This window comes from Nestor notabilis, unplaced genomic scaffold, assembly GCF_000696875.1.
Source record: "Nestor notabilis isolate BGI_N333 unplaced genomic scaffold, ASM69687v1 scaffold11710, whole genome shotgun sequence".
NCBI classification, from domain to species: domain Eukaryota; kingdom Metazoa; phylum Chordata; class Aves; order Psittaciformes; family Psittacidae; genus Nestor; species Nestor notabilis.
In genome coordinates this window covers 45,949-62,220 of record NW_009909732.1, presented here as the reverse complement: position 1 = coordinate 62,220, position 16,272 = coordinate 45,949, and the positions used below count along the sequence as shown (strand labels likewise).

The 16,272-nt window shown below is 37.4% G+C and overlaps 1 protein-coding gene across 2 annotated transcripts in view; it reads left to right on the top strand.

Moving 5' to 3' along the window:
* Window positions 1–16,272, top strand: part of MAP4K3 (mitogen-activated protein kinase kinase kinase kinase 3) — a 67,730-nt gene that overhangs the window by 10,621 nt on the left and 40,837 nt on the right. For both annotated transcript variants that reach the window (XM_010020954.1, XM_010021027.1), the window contains exons 5-13: window positions 2,997–3,044; window positions 5,210–5,252; window positions 5,934–6,006; window positions 8,548–8,679; window positions 8,994–9,056; window positions 9,140–9,221; window positions 9,328–9,438; window positions 14,605–14,680; window positions 15,553–15,611. In XM_010020954.1, coding sequence (XP_010019256.1) covers window positions 2,997–3,044; window positions 5,210–5,252; window positions 5,934–6,006; window positions 8,548–8,679; window positions 8,994–9,056; window positions 9,140–9,221; window positions 9,328–9,438; window positions 14,605–14,680; window positions 15,553–15,611 — 687 coding nt within the window. The remainder of the gene's footprint in view (window positions 1–2,996; window positions 3,045–5,209; window positions 5,253–5,933; window positions 6,007–8,547; window positions 8,680–8,993; window positions 9,057–9,139; window positions 9,222–9,327; window positions 9,439–14,604; window positions 14,681–15,552; window positions 15,612–16,272) is intronic.

Here is a 16,272-nt window from a genome sequence, read left to right as displayed (position 1 = left end):
TTACAGAAGTGTTAGATGCCATGGAAGTACAGTGTCTGGGTGGCTTAGCATTTTTCTCAGACTTTAAATGAGGTCCTGTATAATAGCCTAGAACTGATTTGCATAATTGCATAACCTTAAATTACCACGGATCATTTAAAGAAAACTATCATCATTCTGCTGTGGGTTTTTTGTTTTATTTTTTTAAGAGTGGAAGCAGCGTATTTATTATTTCATTTTTTTGGTACCAATTAGTTATTGCAAGTTTTAAGGAAAATTTGAAGACTGTTTTGCATATCTGATAGATTAGAAAAGAAAAATTGCCTGTGTACTTAAGATGTTCAAGTTAGTCACCAGCCTCTCCTCATTGAGTATGCTAGCTTTCATTTCTTCTTTCCTAAATTAAAGGCTCAGTTCATCAGTAAGACTTAATCAGAAACGGCTTTTTTGGTGGATGTCTTCTTTCCACATGAGAGCAGTTCTTGGCTTCTAGTGAATGTAAATCTATTGAATGCCATCAGTTTAGAGCTGCTGCCTCTCTCAAACACTCAAGACAGCTCTGTCCCTGAGCCAGCTCCCTTGTATGCCACTTGCCATCACCCTATGCTATGCCAGAGATTGCTGACATCTGATTTACAGGACATCGCTTTTGTCTTTACAGTGGAGATGTGACATCTCAGAGTGTTTTGAGTTTGAACCTTTAAAGCCTTTTTGTTGTTACAGAATCATAGAATCGTTTGGGTTGGAAGGGACCTTAAAGCTCATCCATTTCCAACACCTTGCCATAGGCAGGGACACCTTCCACCTAGACCAGGTTGCTCCAAGCCCAGTCCAACCTGGCCTTGAACACTGCCAGGGGTGGGGCAGCCACAGCTTCTCTGGGCAACCTGTGCCAGGGCCTCACCACCCTCACAGGGAAGAACCTTTTCCTAAGATCTCATCTAAATCTTTTCCCTGTCAGGTTAAAGCCATTCCCCTTTGACTTGTCACTGCAGGTCCTTGTAAAAAGTCCTCCAGATTTTTTGTAGGCCCCCTTTAGGTATTGGAAGCTAAAAAACTTGGCCCCATCTTTCTTATAAGCCCCCTTTAAGTATTGAAAGGCTGCAATAAGGTCTCTCTATAGTCTTCTCCAGGCTGAACAACCCAGCTCTTTCAGCCTTACTTCATAGGGGAGGTGCTCCAGCCCTTTGGTCATAGTCTGGAATGGAATTTATGCAATCATTATGTGTGTATGAAGATTTTTGTTAATATGTGTGAATTGCTTGTGAAAAGGAAATTAGTTATTTTGTATTTTCTAAGCGTTATCCATTTTTGTGTATTTTAAAGTTGTCTAACTACATGTTTATAATACTGACCAAATACAATCTGTATAGTGTATAATATCTTGTAGCTTGTAATGCAGCAGTCACTTTTCCTAGTTAGAAGTCTGACAATATAGGCCAGATGTCCATCCATAATGGTAATTTGTGCAGTGTTACTTGAATGCCTAAAACTAGTGTTTGATCCTGATATTTAGAAGCCTATTAAATGGTTTGTTTTCAAAAAAACCCACTTGCTGTCAGTTCTGGTTGGAATCAGTGATGCTGATTCTGAAAATACAGGTCCTTTTAAATATGACCTTTAAAGTACCTGCCTCCAGGCATTAATTTTTGAAAATGATGACTTCATTCTTAGAGGGCAGTAGTGAAAGTGAGTTGTTTGGCTCTCTGTGCCAGTAGCATTCAGAGATTTAAATGTGAGAAATGTACATGGGACTTTTCCAACTAATGCCAGTTGCAGTGGTCTGGTGGATGCTTTGATTCATTACACTATGTACCAAAACCAAATCTAGTCCAATTTTTTGGTCTGCACGCTTGCCTGCCGTGAGGACTATGAAAAAAACATTGGACCAGCTGGCTATTGTTAGTCATTTCCTTCAGAGAAACAGGTTAAAACAACAGTGAGTGGCATGTTTTTCTCTTTTAGTTTATTTAAGGAGTTAAATTTCATAACTGATAAGCAATTCAGCTACATTGCATTCTGTTTTTCGTGAACTGACAAAAATATACTCCAAAAACGTATTTTCAGTGGTACTGTTGTCTACTTGTACAGTTTTGTTCACTTGAAAATCTCAAGTACCAAGTCATGTAAATAATTGTTCACTCATTTTTTCTGTTGTTATATTTAGGACCATCCATGAAAAGGCTGAGAATTGAAAACAATCCTATTTATTTTTGCAGACAATTCCATGATGTCTTGCATAAGCTGGCAAAAACCCAATAAATCTATCTTGACATGGGTATCTGGCATGAAAACATAGTGTTTATGTTCATGATCTCGCAGCAAGGAAGATGTTTATGTGTTGTTTTAGCCTGGAAGAGAATTTTAGAGATAAGCTTGGAGTGTCAGAAGTGACATGCTCTGTGATTTGTCATGCAGGAATTCAGTCTCATAGAATTCTTCCAGAATTTAAACTTAGAGTTTCTAATTTGAGTTCTAAAATGCTTTGGTACTGTCATTGAGACCCAGAAAGACTGCTTAATGCTTCTGCAGAAATCCATGAGTTGAACTCTTGTGTTAGACCTGAAGTGCTGCCTGCTAGCGTGCTTCTAGACTTAATTGAAATGTGTCATGATACAGGAGATAACTGCACTTACTTATACTAGCACTAGGTTTCCAGTGATCTGACTGCTGAATAGAAGACTGTTAGGCAATTTAAAAGTAATTAAATTGATACAAAAAGGTTTGTGTGTGTATGTGTGTGTGTTACCATGGTCAGAGGAAAATTTGGTCAGGGAATGCTTTTCTTACAACATACGTGGTGACTGATGTTCTTCCCATCTATCCTGTGTTTTAGGTATTATGCTACTACATATATTGAATTTGCACATACATTTTGAATATGTTGAAATGTAATAATGTTCTTCAGTGAGTCATTAAGATAATTGAATTGGATCCTAAATATGTCTGGTAATTAAGTAAGAAATGTTTGTGATGAAAAATACGGGACTAAATTATTATCTAAATATTTTATGCAGGGACTATATTATCTTCACAGTAAAGGAAAAATGCACAGAGATATAAAGGTAAGTAAAAACTGAAGGGAATTTTCATGTTTCTGAAATAGGCTGTATCACCTCTAAGGGGTCTTTACTGTTCTGTATCAATTTTAGGGATATTTAAAAAAATTGTAGTTTTTTCTATCTGTTAGAATAAAATAGAATTTTCTGCCCAAAGGAAGGGGGGGGAAAAAGTATCTTTCTTTAAATGCCTACATTGGGAAAGTTTGTTCTTTTAATTGGAGGCAAACATACTATTAATTTAGAGCAGTGCTGTAAAATGTAGGCCTTAGCCAGTGTTCAGAGCAGTGCGTGTTCACATGGCTGTAAGGGTGTGCTCTGTGCAAGAGGAAAGGTTTGGTCTTTCCCACACCTTTCCAAGAAGCTTGATGGAGCTTTCAAAGCTTCTCTTTTAATACTTCTCTTGGAGCCAACTGGTGAGCAGAGATGTTGCTCTGGTTTCTTGTTACTTTTCTTGGTGAGCAGATTGCAGGCCAATCTGCAGGCTGCAGTTCTGGATGGTTCTTTGAGGCTACTTCTGTCTCCTCCTTTGCATGCTAAAATTAGACAAGGTACTGCAAATCGGGCTCTTAACACTGACTTACTTAAACCTTCGTCTTAACAAAGCTGAATCAAAGATACCTTGTTCTGACACTGAGTTTCATTTTAGAGCTTCTTGTTGACTTTTTTCCCTGAAATTTTGCTACCTACTCCAAACTCTTCCTTGCTCAGACTGCAGCTTAAACTTGGCATGCTTTCTCCTGGAAATCTAATAGCAAATTATCATATTCTTTTGTGTTGTGTGTGGGGTTGGTTTTGTTTGTTTTGTTTTGTTTTAGACTAGGGATGATTATTTGTACTAGGGATGATTATCTACGTGCAGTGTACATAGTGGCTCCAACTGCAGAAACCTTAATGCAGCCGGATTGCAAGTTGTTCCCATTGACTTCAGGAGGATATTTGGGGTTTTGAGCAATCATAAAAAATAATTTCTGAATGAAAGATTACTTTGGCACAAAAATTAAACATTATAGTATGCACAGTGGTGCCTGTAAGGATACAGTGCATAGATACTGATTTATAAACAGAACTGTGCTGCTAAAAAATGCTTAGAGTGGTTACATTGAGAATTTTTTTATGTTAAAAAAAAAAAAAAAGAAGAGGCATTTCTCATTAGTGTGGAGAAATACAGCCTTCATCTGGAGGTCTCCTGACTGTTGAATTATGTTTGCTTTCCTTGGTAGCCAAGTTATGTATTTAGAGTATCTGTTGTGTTAGTTTTGAAAGGTGAAAAAGGTCAAGAGCATGCTAACTGGACTGTCACACTGTTTACAAGCTCCGTTTATAAGGCTCATTAACTATACTTGTGCAACATTTGCCAAAGTAAGGTGCATTTTACTGCAGGCCTGACTTCCTTCTTCCTGAAAAGCCATAATCTATAAAAACATAGGTTTTTGGAGGCCCATCTATGCTGCCTTTCTGTCTAATTTATGGGACAGAGCTGTCATTTGGAGCCAGCTCCAGCCTTCATGCAGCTGAACCTGTACCTGGTTTCAGTCATGAAATCAGGTTTGTTCTCAGTCCTTTTATGTCATAACATTTTAGTACCAACTACCTCTTTGGATTAGTTTTGATTATTGAGTACATATAGCCACACAACAGCTAACTCTTCAGATCTAGAACTAACAGAATCTGTTGTGTAAGGACGGAAATAGTTTTTCTAAGCACTTGAATATCAAGGCAGGTCCTTAAGGCTGTATTTATAATTATCATGGCTCTCAAGACAAAACCAGCTCCTACATACGAAAAGAAAATCACTTCCTCTTTGACCTTTAGAGTTCCTATTTCCTTTCAGTCAGTGTAAGTAGAAGAAAGTAAGAATTCATTGGCATAGCCAAATAATCATATTCTGCTTTTTGAAAGAGGTTTTGTGTGCAGCAGATACTGTGTAGTACCATAGGCTAAAGAGTCCTAACTAAAAATGAATGAGAAACCCTGTATATCCCAGTTTCTTTATATAACAGAATGGCAACTTGCTAAGTTCACAACTGTTTCCTTGGTAAAGCTGCAGATTTCTTGAACATGTGTTCCTTTGTTTGTCTCTGGCCAAGATCTCACATAATTATTTTTTAATACAGTATCAGAGAAATCTGCATGTTTTAATTCAAGTGTGCTTACTTTTTTCTTTTAAGGGAGCAAACATCCTTTTAACGGATAATGGACATGTAAAATTAGGTGAGTTAATACAATTTAGTGTTAATAACAGATTTTTATGTGCTCTAAGAAGCATTCTCCTGTATTTTGTTTAATGATATAGTGGTTCATGTAAAGAATCAGTGGGCATCAGAATTCTTTTTCCCTTGCTGGTAACATCTTAACTGCACCATCCAATTAGTATCTGAGGAGTAATTGGAATAGTTTTAGAACACTGAGACAAAACACTTTCTGATGTATAGGGCAGGTAAAAATCAAATCACAGATTTTTAGAAATCTTTAATGCACCATTAGAAATTTTTATTGAAATGTGCTTTGAAAGGTTATCTGAAAGAATCTTTTGGACAAGAATAAATTATGTATTTTATCACGTTAGAACACTGCATGTAACTCTTAGGACTTCTGTGCGAGCCTGATCTTTCTTGATCAGGCTCGCACAGAAGAAAGATGCCCCTTTGTTGATGCGGGGCATGTTTGTGTGCAGCCTGCATACTTGGCAGGTGACTGACAGGAGCTGACCGATGGTATCTGAGCTAGACCAAATTTCCATTATTTGCTTTTGTTATTTATTTTTTGTTAAATATTTCCAGTATATTTAAGAAACTCACAGTGGGGAAACCAAACTTACGTGCATTAACAATTAATTAGCTACACAGTAGTTTATTAACTGTCATTCTGGTTTTGTTTTTGTTTTCTGAATAGCTGATTTTGGAGTATCTGCACAGATAACAGCTACAATTGCCAAAAGGAAATCATTCATTGGCACCCCATATTGGTAACTGTGTTTTACTTGGCCATTAATATAATAGTAACATATATAGTAATGTTGAAAAATTGTGATAAGAGCATGCTGTGACACTTTCTGGGTAGACTAATCACTAAAGGCTATGGCCGTCTTTCTAATGATTGTATTTGTATTACTTATGCTAAATCCTGAATTAGCTGAGTATCAGAGAAAATGCTCTAATGCTTTGAAAAATTGAAAGGCTGTCTGTATGTTTCCATCACTATTGACTAATGGATCTCAGTTTAGTCCAACTTAAAAACTATCAACAGTTTTGCTTGTTTTTAAGTCTGATCTTAAATTATTTTTTTTTCCCGATTTTCCATTTTGGTGTTTTATGTTTCATCCCTTCCACCATAGTCTTTTCTGCAACTCTTCAGTTGGTAATGAGTTTCATTTTTCGTCTCCACATATTCGTTAGGCCACTTGTGAAATGTTTCCTCTGAGCAGTTTTCTTCCCTCTGTTGTCCTCCTCCTTATTTGCCTAAACCGATTGAATTCAGATGTACATTTCTAGTCCATTTGTATTGCATCTTTATTCTTCCCTCAGTAAACTAGTTTGCCTAATTTATCTTTTCTGAAGTTCAGCATTTTATTTTCTCTTCTTTGTACTGGAAGTGGTTGTTCCCTTGCAATAAATGACAAATGTTCTCCACTATAAAATAGCACTTTTGTGATACGTTTCCCAGAATGATACTCAAAATTCTATTGTCTGACAGTATGGTAGGTACAAGATAAAAATGTATATAAGACATCCCCCTCTGTCAAGTATTTGGGCTTAAAAAATGGTCAAGCACAGCATTTTTAGCATTCTTCTGCAGTGTAAGTAATGCCAAGGCATGGATTCACTTCCCTTTCAGAATAACACAAACACCCATAAGTCATGATTGTGTAATTGGTTTGTGTCTCTCTTTCTTAAGATGTCCGTGTGACTTTAGTCCTGGCCTGTATCACTGTTTAACTTCCAAATCGTGCCAGGCTTGTCAGATGACGTGCCATAACCCTGAACAATAACCTTGAAAGCATTACATAGGTTAAATGCTGATGAAAAGCATCAGTTTTAGTTTGCAGATCTTCTCAGAGGTTTTAGAGGAGAAGCAAGGAAGCAAAACTGTTAAAATCACAGAGAAGAAAGTTTAGTTGGAAACAGGCAATGTGATGGTTTTAATGGTCATTAGAGGTGTTTGTGCAGGTAAGGCTTTGGTTCTTGGACTGAGAGAAATCAAGGTCAAAACTGCTGTGTAGTGTCTTTAGCTCTAGTAACCCTGCTATTTATGCTTGTGCTCCTCTCCATGTCTTTTTAAAGTTAACCCTTGTTCCCCTCTATGTTGGTGACTCTTTCCTTTTTGATTTAGAGTTTTTCTATGAACTCTCAAAGAGACTTAGAAATTTTAGTTTAACTATTCAAATGTGAAATAAGCTATACCACCGAACTTGATGGGTGTTTTCAGATCTACAGATAAGGATGTCTGTGTTTCACTAATGCATCGTGTGAGAAAAAATTGCTTCACTGAAAGGGTAGTCAGGCACTGGAACAGGCTGCCCAGGGAAGTGGTTGAGTCACTATCCGTGGAGGTATTTAAAAGATGTAGAGATACTGACATAGTTTAGTGGTGGACTTCGCAGTGTTAGGTCTACTGTTGGACTTGATTTTAAAGGTCTTTTCCAGCATAAATGATTCTGTGATTTGAGATGCCACTTGCTGCTTTACTAGAGCAGTCATTAAGTGACATTCATCTGTCTTACCTGTATTGAGTTACATCTCCAGTTCCACTGCTGCTTTTCAGGTGATCTGGACTAATACAGTTCAAAGCTAAAAAATATTAACATGTTTGCTGTCTCATATGGCTGTGTAGGAGAATTAAATCCATAATTCACTTTGGCCATTCAAAATGTGTGATAATGCCCAGTGAATAATTTTCTTTAGGTGTTTCTATTTATGTGTCAGTAATGTTTATTTTGCTACCTGAGGCTGTGAAACTGCTTTAATTTAAATGAAGTTTTCTGATATTAGTGAGGCAGACCTTAAAACCAAAAAGTGCTCTGTGCAGAGGTACTAATGAGTCTTCAGGTCTCATGCTTTCAGAAAAGCTGACATTTTGTTAATTTTGTTTCTTTGTTAGAGTTCTTCAAAGTTGGTTGATCACTTTCGGGGGCAATGTGTGAATTTGGATATTATTTGGATGTTTTTTGTAGTTGAATAATTATACCTCAGGCCCTTGGTGTTTGAGTAGTAGTTCATTGTGTGCCTGCAATGAACTCTGAAACTGTTTACATCTACTTACTGCTAAATAGCTGTTTTGGAAACTGCCTATTAGTTAGAAGATGATAGAGGAAAACTTTGTGTATATGTAACTTTTTACACACACATATATATCCGATATATAAGTGTGTATGCAGGCTTATAGATTGAGAGCTTTAGGGGAAAAGAGTAGTAAACTGCTTACAGTACTGTATGATTTCTGTATTGTGCACAGAAGGATGTTTTATCTGTGGCAAGAGGTTTGCCTAAAAATGTTTTTTACCCTTTAGGATGGCGCCAGAAGTTGCGGCAGTAGAAAGAAAAGGTGGCTATAACCAACTCTGTGATCTGTGGGCAGTTGGAATAACTGCTATAGAGCTTGCTGAACTTCAGCCTCCAATGTTTGACCTACATCCAATGAGGTTAGTAAGGGGTTAAGGCTTGGTGTGTAACTACATCTTTGTAACTAATGTACTTGGAGTAGTGGCTGTGTGTGCTTGTGGTGTTCAGGTGTACTGCAAGGGCATTGAGTTGTAAGCATTATGAATGTATGTGGTAGAAATTGTAACAACTCTTTCTGGTGCATGAATGTGTAATATTGGTAGCATCACTTAGACTGATGGACTTCTTCCTGCCAATTAAATAATGTATTTAATAATTCATCTTATATATGTATTGCAGTGTAAACCACAGAAATCACAGAAATACTGTTTTTTGTTTTTTTTTTTTTTTCCAGAGCACTTTTTCTAATGACGAAAAGCAACTTCCAGCCTCCTAAATTAAAGGACAAAATGAAATGGTAAGTACTTTTCTGTTTCAGTAGATAACGGTCATATATTTCACTGGTCATCTGATTCTAATGCTTACTACTTCATTTTACAGGTCCAATAGTTTCCATCATTTTGTGAAAATGGCACTTACAAAAAATCCTAAAAAAAGACCTACAGCTGAAAAGCTACTACAGGTATAAATTTATGAATGTGATTTTTTTTTTTTTTTAAATGTTATAAAATTACAGTATGCTTAATATGAGTGGTTGTAATTTTTATGTGTTTTTCTTTGTCTTTCAGCATCCTTTTGTTACCCAGCCATTAAATCGGAGTCTTGCTATTGAACTTTTGGATAAAATGAATAATCCTGATCATTCCACTTACCACGATTTTGATGATGATGATCCTGAGGTAGGAATATGTTTAATCATTTAATCAGATTCATAGAATCATAGAATTAGGTTTTCATTTGCTGATAAAAGTGAATGATTATGATATATTGAGCCACTGAATATTTTGTGATCTGGGAATAGTCTTAGGGGTTGCTTTTACTTTTGGTTGTGCTGCTCAGTTGCACGTACAGGCACTTAACAAAATTCATTATATTTGGGGGAGAGAAGCTCAAAGAGAAAGAGATGTAAACACTTTAAATGTTATTTACTAGTGTCCTTAAACAATTTTGCAACAGTAAATATGGACGACTACTCCAGTCCTGGCATGATGCATTGTTTTCTGTTTCTTTGTGGAACTGCTTCCGTCTGCAAATGGTTTTTCATCTGCAAAGAAAGCTTTTATAAAAACAATTTTGTACGTCTGTAAAACTTGTTCTTTTGGTCCTAATATGAGAAGAGGAGAATGATCCTGTGGTTATTCTTGTCAAATGGTTTGCTGTGTGCTTCTTGCAGATTCTTTTCTATCTTGGAATACTCTGAAAGCTGATTTCTCTTGGTTGTGTTAAAGGGAGAGTTTCTGATTTTTCTGCTTTAACAGCTAAGAAAAAATAGCATGCTTATGTAAGATGATAAACAGTGCAGGACTGAACTGTTTCATAAATAAGAGAAGACAGATAGATACTCTGTTACTGCATCCTGTCTTTGTACTGAACTGTATGTTAATGAAGATTTTTCCAAATGTTTACAGTTTCCTAACTGATAATGTCTGTTTTGGGGGAAAAAAAATAATCCTTTTGACACAAATGCCATTGATTCATTAATTGCATACCTGTGTTTTACTTTTTGCATGGACAAACTAGTCTAAAAATGCCTTCAAGAGAAAATAAGCTTGAAAGAAACAGCTGCTGTAAGATACTAATTTTAAGATTTTTACAAGTTAAATGAGCTTATATCCTCTGGAACTGCAGTGAGAAGTTGACATGCATCAATGCCTTTGAAAGGTGTTGAAACGAGGGTGGTGAGGCCCTGGCATAGGTTGCCCAGAGAAGCTGTGGCTGCCCCATCCCTGGCAGCATTCAAGGCCAGGTTGGACGGGCCTTGGGGCAACCTGGTCTAGTGGAAGGTGTCCTTGCCCATGGCAGGGGTCTGGGACTGGATGAGCTTTAAGATCCTTTCCAACCCAAACCATCCTGCGATTCTGTGATCAAGTCTATCTTCCTTAGAAGTTGAAATAAATAAATGTGGAAAGAACCCCAAGTGAAATAGATCTTTTTTTGTATTGTGAAGTGCAATGCTTACATACTTTCTGAATGGGAGGGAGGGAGGGAGAAGAAGGCATAAGGATTGAATGCATGAATAATAATTGAATAAGGATTTTAAAAGCAATTGGAAATAGTGGAACACACTGTTAAAATTTTCTGTTAAAATATTTAGGGAGTTTAAACACACAAGACAATGCTTAATGTAGTTGATTTTCATGTTGACGTTAAGAGAAAGGTGTCTGATTCCTGACAGCACTGAGGAGCTTGGATCTTCTTGTTGTAAGCTGAAAGGATCAGGTGTCGTTCGGTTCTCTGTTCAATAATGATAGAAAGCACTGAGGCCTGTTAAAGTGATGTTTCTGTAGAAACCAGGAAACCAAAGCTTTCATGAGCTGTCATAAGAAGGAGGGTAGCTGTTTTCAGTGTGCTTCCTGTGAGTGAGCTGCTCGGATCAGAGTAGCTTGCTCTGCAAGTCTTCTGTGCTTTCCTGGAAATTGTACTGAAACCCTGTGTGCCATTCCCCCCTGTCACTGATAGATCTTTCCAGTAAGAATCTTGATCTTCATTTTGAGCCACTGAGGTGGAGAATCTGTTTTCCCTCCCCGTATAGAGTCGTTTCAGTACACATTTTATTGACATGTTATTTCTGGGGAGAAAATGAAGAGAAAACAACCCCACAGCAGTGATCAGAGAATGCATATTTCCATCATTTATCAGGGAGCTAGACTGGGTAAGTGCAGAGGACAAGCAAGCTATTTGCATATGTCTTTCAGATGTTAGTTCATTTGTTCTTTATCTCATGTTGCTGAGGGGTTTCTTGCTGCATTCGTGAGCTTCTGTAACTAGGCATAATGATACTTCATCACTGTTCATCACACATCCTTGAGCTCACCAGTGAGCTTTGATCATGGTTACCTGCCATGCTGGGTCATTTTCATTGGATAGACAACTCTTCTATGTCTCTTCTCAATTCTTCTCTAACCATGTTGCCAGATAGTTTTCTGTTGAATCATTTAATCCACCTGGAAAATGAGATCGATAGTGACACTAGGGAAAACATTTTGTTTGTAACAAGCAAGTCTAGAACTCACCTCTGAATAAAAGGGGTGATAATTCATTATCTGATGCATTTTGAGCAAGGTCTGTATTTCAGATGAAGAATCCTGCCACAGGCAGAGCAGTTTTTGGCATTTTAGTGTCTCCTATAATAAAATTAAGGGAAGGAATAAGAAGTGTGGATGTTCCATTTATAAATACACACACACAGACACACAGACACATATATATATATGTATACTTGCTCCAATCAGAGAGGTAGCTGGAGCCATTAATCTGAATTTGAGGATTGATCACTCCTATAGTTGTGGCAATCACCTGAATGCATTTATCAAAGATTGAAAGCAACAAATCATAGTACAACATAACATGTTACAAACAACACTTGGAGAATCCTAAGCTTCGGACCTGCTTCCCAGTTTGTTTGGATTTTTGGTTATTTGGGGTGGGGGGTTGGTTGGTTTTGGGTGGTTTTCTGGCTATTGGTGGTCTTTGAAGGCAAGTCTACTGCCCGCTGTGATGACAGTTCTCCACCTGGCCTGTGCTGCCTTTGTGGGGACGCTATCTGTTACTGCTTGGATAGTCAGCAAAATTCTGTGGGTAAGGTGGAGATTAAAATGTGCATTTGCCACCTCTTTGAGGAGTGCCATGCTACATCTTTAAATGACTTAAACTTGGAAAAATTTGGATTTTTTTTTTTGGTTAAAACGAAACTAGAAACATGCAATCAGGTTATTTGGGTGTCATCAGAAAGGTCTCCCTTAGATACAGTTGTTCATTTGGTTGCAATATCTGTAACACACATTTTGAGTATTTTTCTCTACCCCAACTCATGGAGGACCTCACTTGGTTTCCCATTTAGTAAAAGACAGGATATCTATTAGGGACTCTGCTTTCACTCCCTTAATAATAAACCTTTGGATGTTGACAACTGACTCTTCACATTTCTGTGATGGTGACTCTCATGATGGATGTGATGTTAGCTGAAAAGCTTGCAAAGAAGGAAGTGCTCATATTTTATCCTTAGCGTGTTTTGGGGATAAGATGCTCCTGAGATATGTATCATGATATGTATGCCATTTGGGCACAATTTTAGTGTCCTTTATCCTCTTGCAGAACTCAGGTGTCAGCTGTTTGTATCAGTTTGTTGTCAGTGTATGCCTTTCAAGGTGACTTGAGGACTCTGTTCTCATGGCTGAGAGATGGGGATGTGACTCCTTCCAGTAATTCTGTGGACAAGGAGAAGGTGGTGAGAGAGCAGGCTCTGCCTGTTGTGTAGTACAAGCATCTGTGGCAGCATGCAAGGAGCTCTCATGATATTGCTGCGAAGGCAAAAATACCTCCTACTGCCACTGCATCATGTGCAAGTATGCAGTGCCTCTTAACAAAAGATTATATCTTTTAACACTTAAGAGTATTTGAAGTACTGAAGTAGAAAACAGATCAAGCCTTGAAACACATCGAGAGCTATAGGAAACCATTTTTAAAGCTCCAAAGAACATACAATGCAAACCAGAACTGAGGAAGGGGAGGATTGCTGTAAATTACAAGAAATTAAAAACTGCCCTTGAGAGGTATGTAACTACATAAAGCGAAAATACATACCCACAATCTGTAAGTCTCTCTAGTTTCAAATAAGACCAAAGTAAACAAATGGAAGATGAAACACTGTGTGCATATGTGTTGGATCGTAATATAGAGAAAGGAAGTAGTGTGTGATGAAAGGGGAGAAGGGAAATAATGATTTCGGATAATATTTCAGGGATAAACAGAGTTGCTAAGCTATTTGTGACTCTTTGTGATAGTACTGCAGTTGAAGTTCTCCAACTCTGTCATCACTTCATAGTCAGAATTTGCCATGTGAAGATTATAATTAGTATATACAAAAGCAAAGCTAACATACCAGCACAGCAAATTTCTGGCATTATTGTGTCAGATTGCTTTAATTAAAAGTTGTTTTGCTGCCACATACTCAACACAAACATAGTAAACGTGGTTTTCAGAGATTACTTGGTCTAACATGATGGAGAATGAACTTTTCTCTAAAGAGTAAGATTTTGTTGTAGAGGACATACTGAAAGCACACTGTTAGGATTTATATTGCTCATTTTGGGGCCTGATTGTATAAAGAAGTCAGCTGGTCTTGTGCTGTCATTAAGAAACCTTAATTTAGGGTTTCTAAGAGAACCTGCAGTAGTGGATGTGGAAAGAAGAGAGAAAATTCAACAGGGGCAAAGAAACAAAAGCAGTCTTTAAATTCATGATACGTCATTCTGTAGAGAAGTAAATGGAAATCCAGGGGTAAAAATAGAAGTGAACATAAATATGAAGGTGGATTTGTAAAAATGATGGTATTGCTCTTGTGACACAGCACAAGAGTACCAGGAGTACTCCCTTCTATTCAACTCTGAAAACCTCAGGATAACTTGTCATCTACTTAAACTGATGACTTCTTAGGAATCAGTTTAGGTTAGAAGCTAGGAAAACGATTGGGGTATATAAATTAATTAAACACTTCCAGTAAGTCAGATTTAGTCTTACTGCTTATTTTCAAAACTACCAATATCCTTAAAGTGAAGGATTAAAGGAAATATTATCAGAGCAAAGACCGGTGCTGGCTAATATTATCTTTATTTATTCAAATCCAGTGTTTTAAAAACGCGTCCCTTGAAGATACTCTACAGATAAAATGTCTCCAAGTAATTCTAACTTTAATGTAAAAACACGTGGGCAATTTTTAGCTTCTGCTTGATTTCTTTCTTTTTTTCTGCTTATGCTAAAGAAACCTGCTGAAAACTATGTACATGATATTGGGTTTCAAGTGAGTGTATTTTGGTATTGAAGTGTTTTTTATTTTTCTCTTCTAGCCTCTTGTAGTGCCTCATAGAATTCATTCAACGAGTAGAAATGTGAGAGAAGAAAAGACACGCTCTGAAATCAACTGTAAGCATATTTGACAACATCAATACTTTAGAGATAATCCTTGAAATTCACTTATTTCAATTTGTATTCTGGGTATCTGACACACATAGCAACATTTTCAGTGATAAATAGGAAAACAAAACCTTATGCTGTTTTATTTATGGGTATAGGTTCTAAATACTATGCAAAAGAAATTTTAGTGTATAATATTTGAACACACCCTTTATCAGCACTTCAGCAAGTCTCACTGTTGCTTCAGCTTAACTGAAGAAGATGCAGCCTGAGTTCTGCTGACTGGTATAGCTTCATATGCCAGTCCAGCAAGGATTTTCAGAGTGATGCCAGATTCTGCTAGATGGCAGAATGCAGGGGAGATTTTATTCCTGTAATTTAATATTTTATTGTAGTTTTTGCTTTTTGGATTGAAACAGGCATGTAGAAATTGGGAAGGGAGGAGGTTGATCACTGGCCATTAAAGGCAGACTCCATGCCCCAAACTGTGGTCATTCTTTTGCTTGAATTAAATAGAAGCTTTAGTTACCTTTTCTTAAGCTAAAATTTTTGGGGAGGACTGTTAAAGAACTGTTCTACAAGATGTGATTAGCTCTCTCCAAACTTTATTCAAAGCTCTTTAGTGCTTGGATATTCACCCAGAAGCACTGGGAATTCGCTCCTGGATATGTGCTTCTGGGTGAATCTCCCAGAAGAGCATACCCAGGAGTGAATTCACACAATGGATGTATTTTTTTTCTATAATTTACAGCTGTACTGGCCCTCTAAAGTGGGCACTTCACTGCTCTGTTTGCTGAATGGTTTTCCTGATCCTTCTAATGAGTAGGTTTTGGCTAATTACAGTCTAACTTAAATTCTTGTTTTCCTTTTCTCCTCTTTAGTTGGTCAAGTAAAATTTGATCCACCCTTGAGGAAAGAGACAGAGCCACATCATGAATTTGTGAGTAACAAGAAACATGGGCTATGCTCTGCATATTACCTCCTGCAAATACATGTGGCGGAGAACTCCAAGATAGGTAGCATACTTCCTTAGTGCTACTAAAATTGGTAGCAGTATGTCATAACATATGCGTCTTAAATTTTTTGGTGCCATTACACTATATGCAGCAAGACCCCTTATTTGTGGGCTCTGATAGGTGTGATAAGCAACAGCTCTTTGTCTTGTGGGTTTCGTCTATGCTTTGTACCTCACTGTCAAGTATATAATTCCCTTTATTTATGGAGCTACTTTAATTGTAGAATTGCTGTGTGTACTCAAATGTTTCTCTCCCTTGTGCTTATATTGACAATGATTGATAATGGGAATGATAAAATTGAGGGCCTGGGAAAGAAATGCATAATGCATTTTAAAGAATTAGACTTCTATGGAGTTCTTACTTACCCCACGAGAAAAACCTTTTTGTGCCCCTGAATCACACCTGAGCCACGCTGAGCCTGGCAGTTGCTGTATTCTGTTTTTGTGTATTGCCAGTGTTTTCTTCCTATGCACCCATTTAGTACAAGAGGTATGAGAACTCGAGCAGAGAGGGAAAAGGTGTCTGTGCTGTCTGACACACACTAAGCTTCCAGTCTTCTATGGTGCCTGTTGCTTTTCACATTTG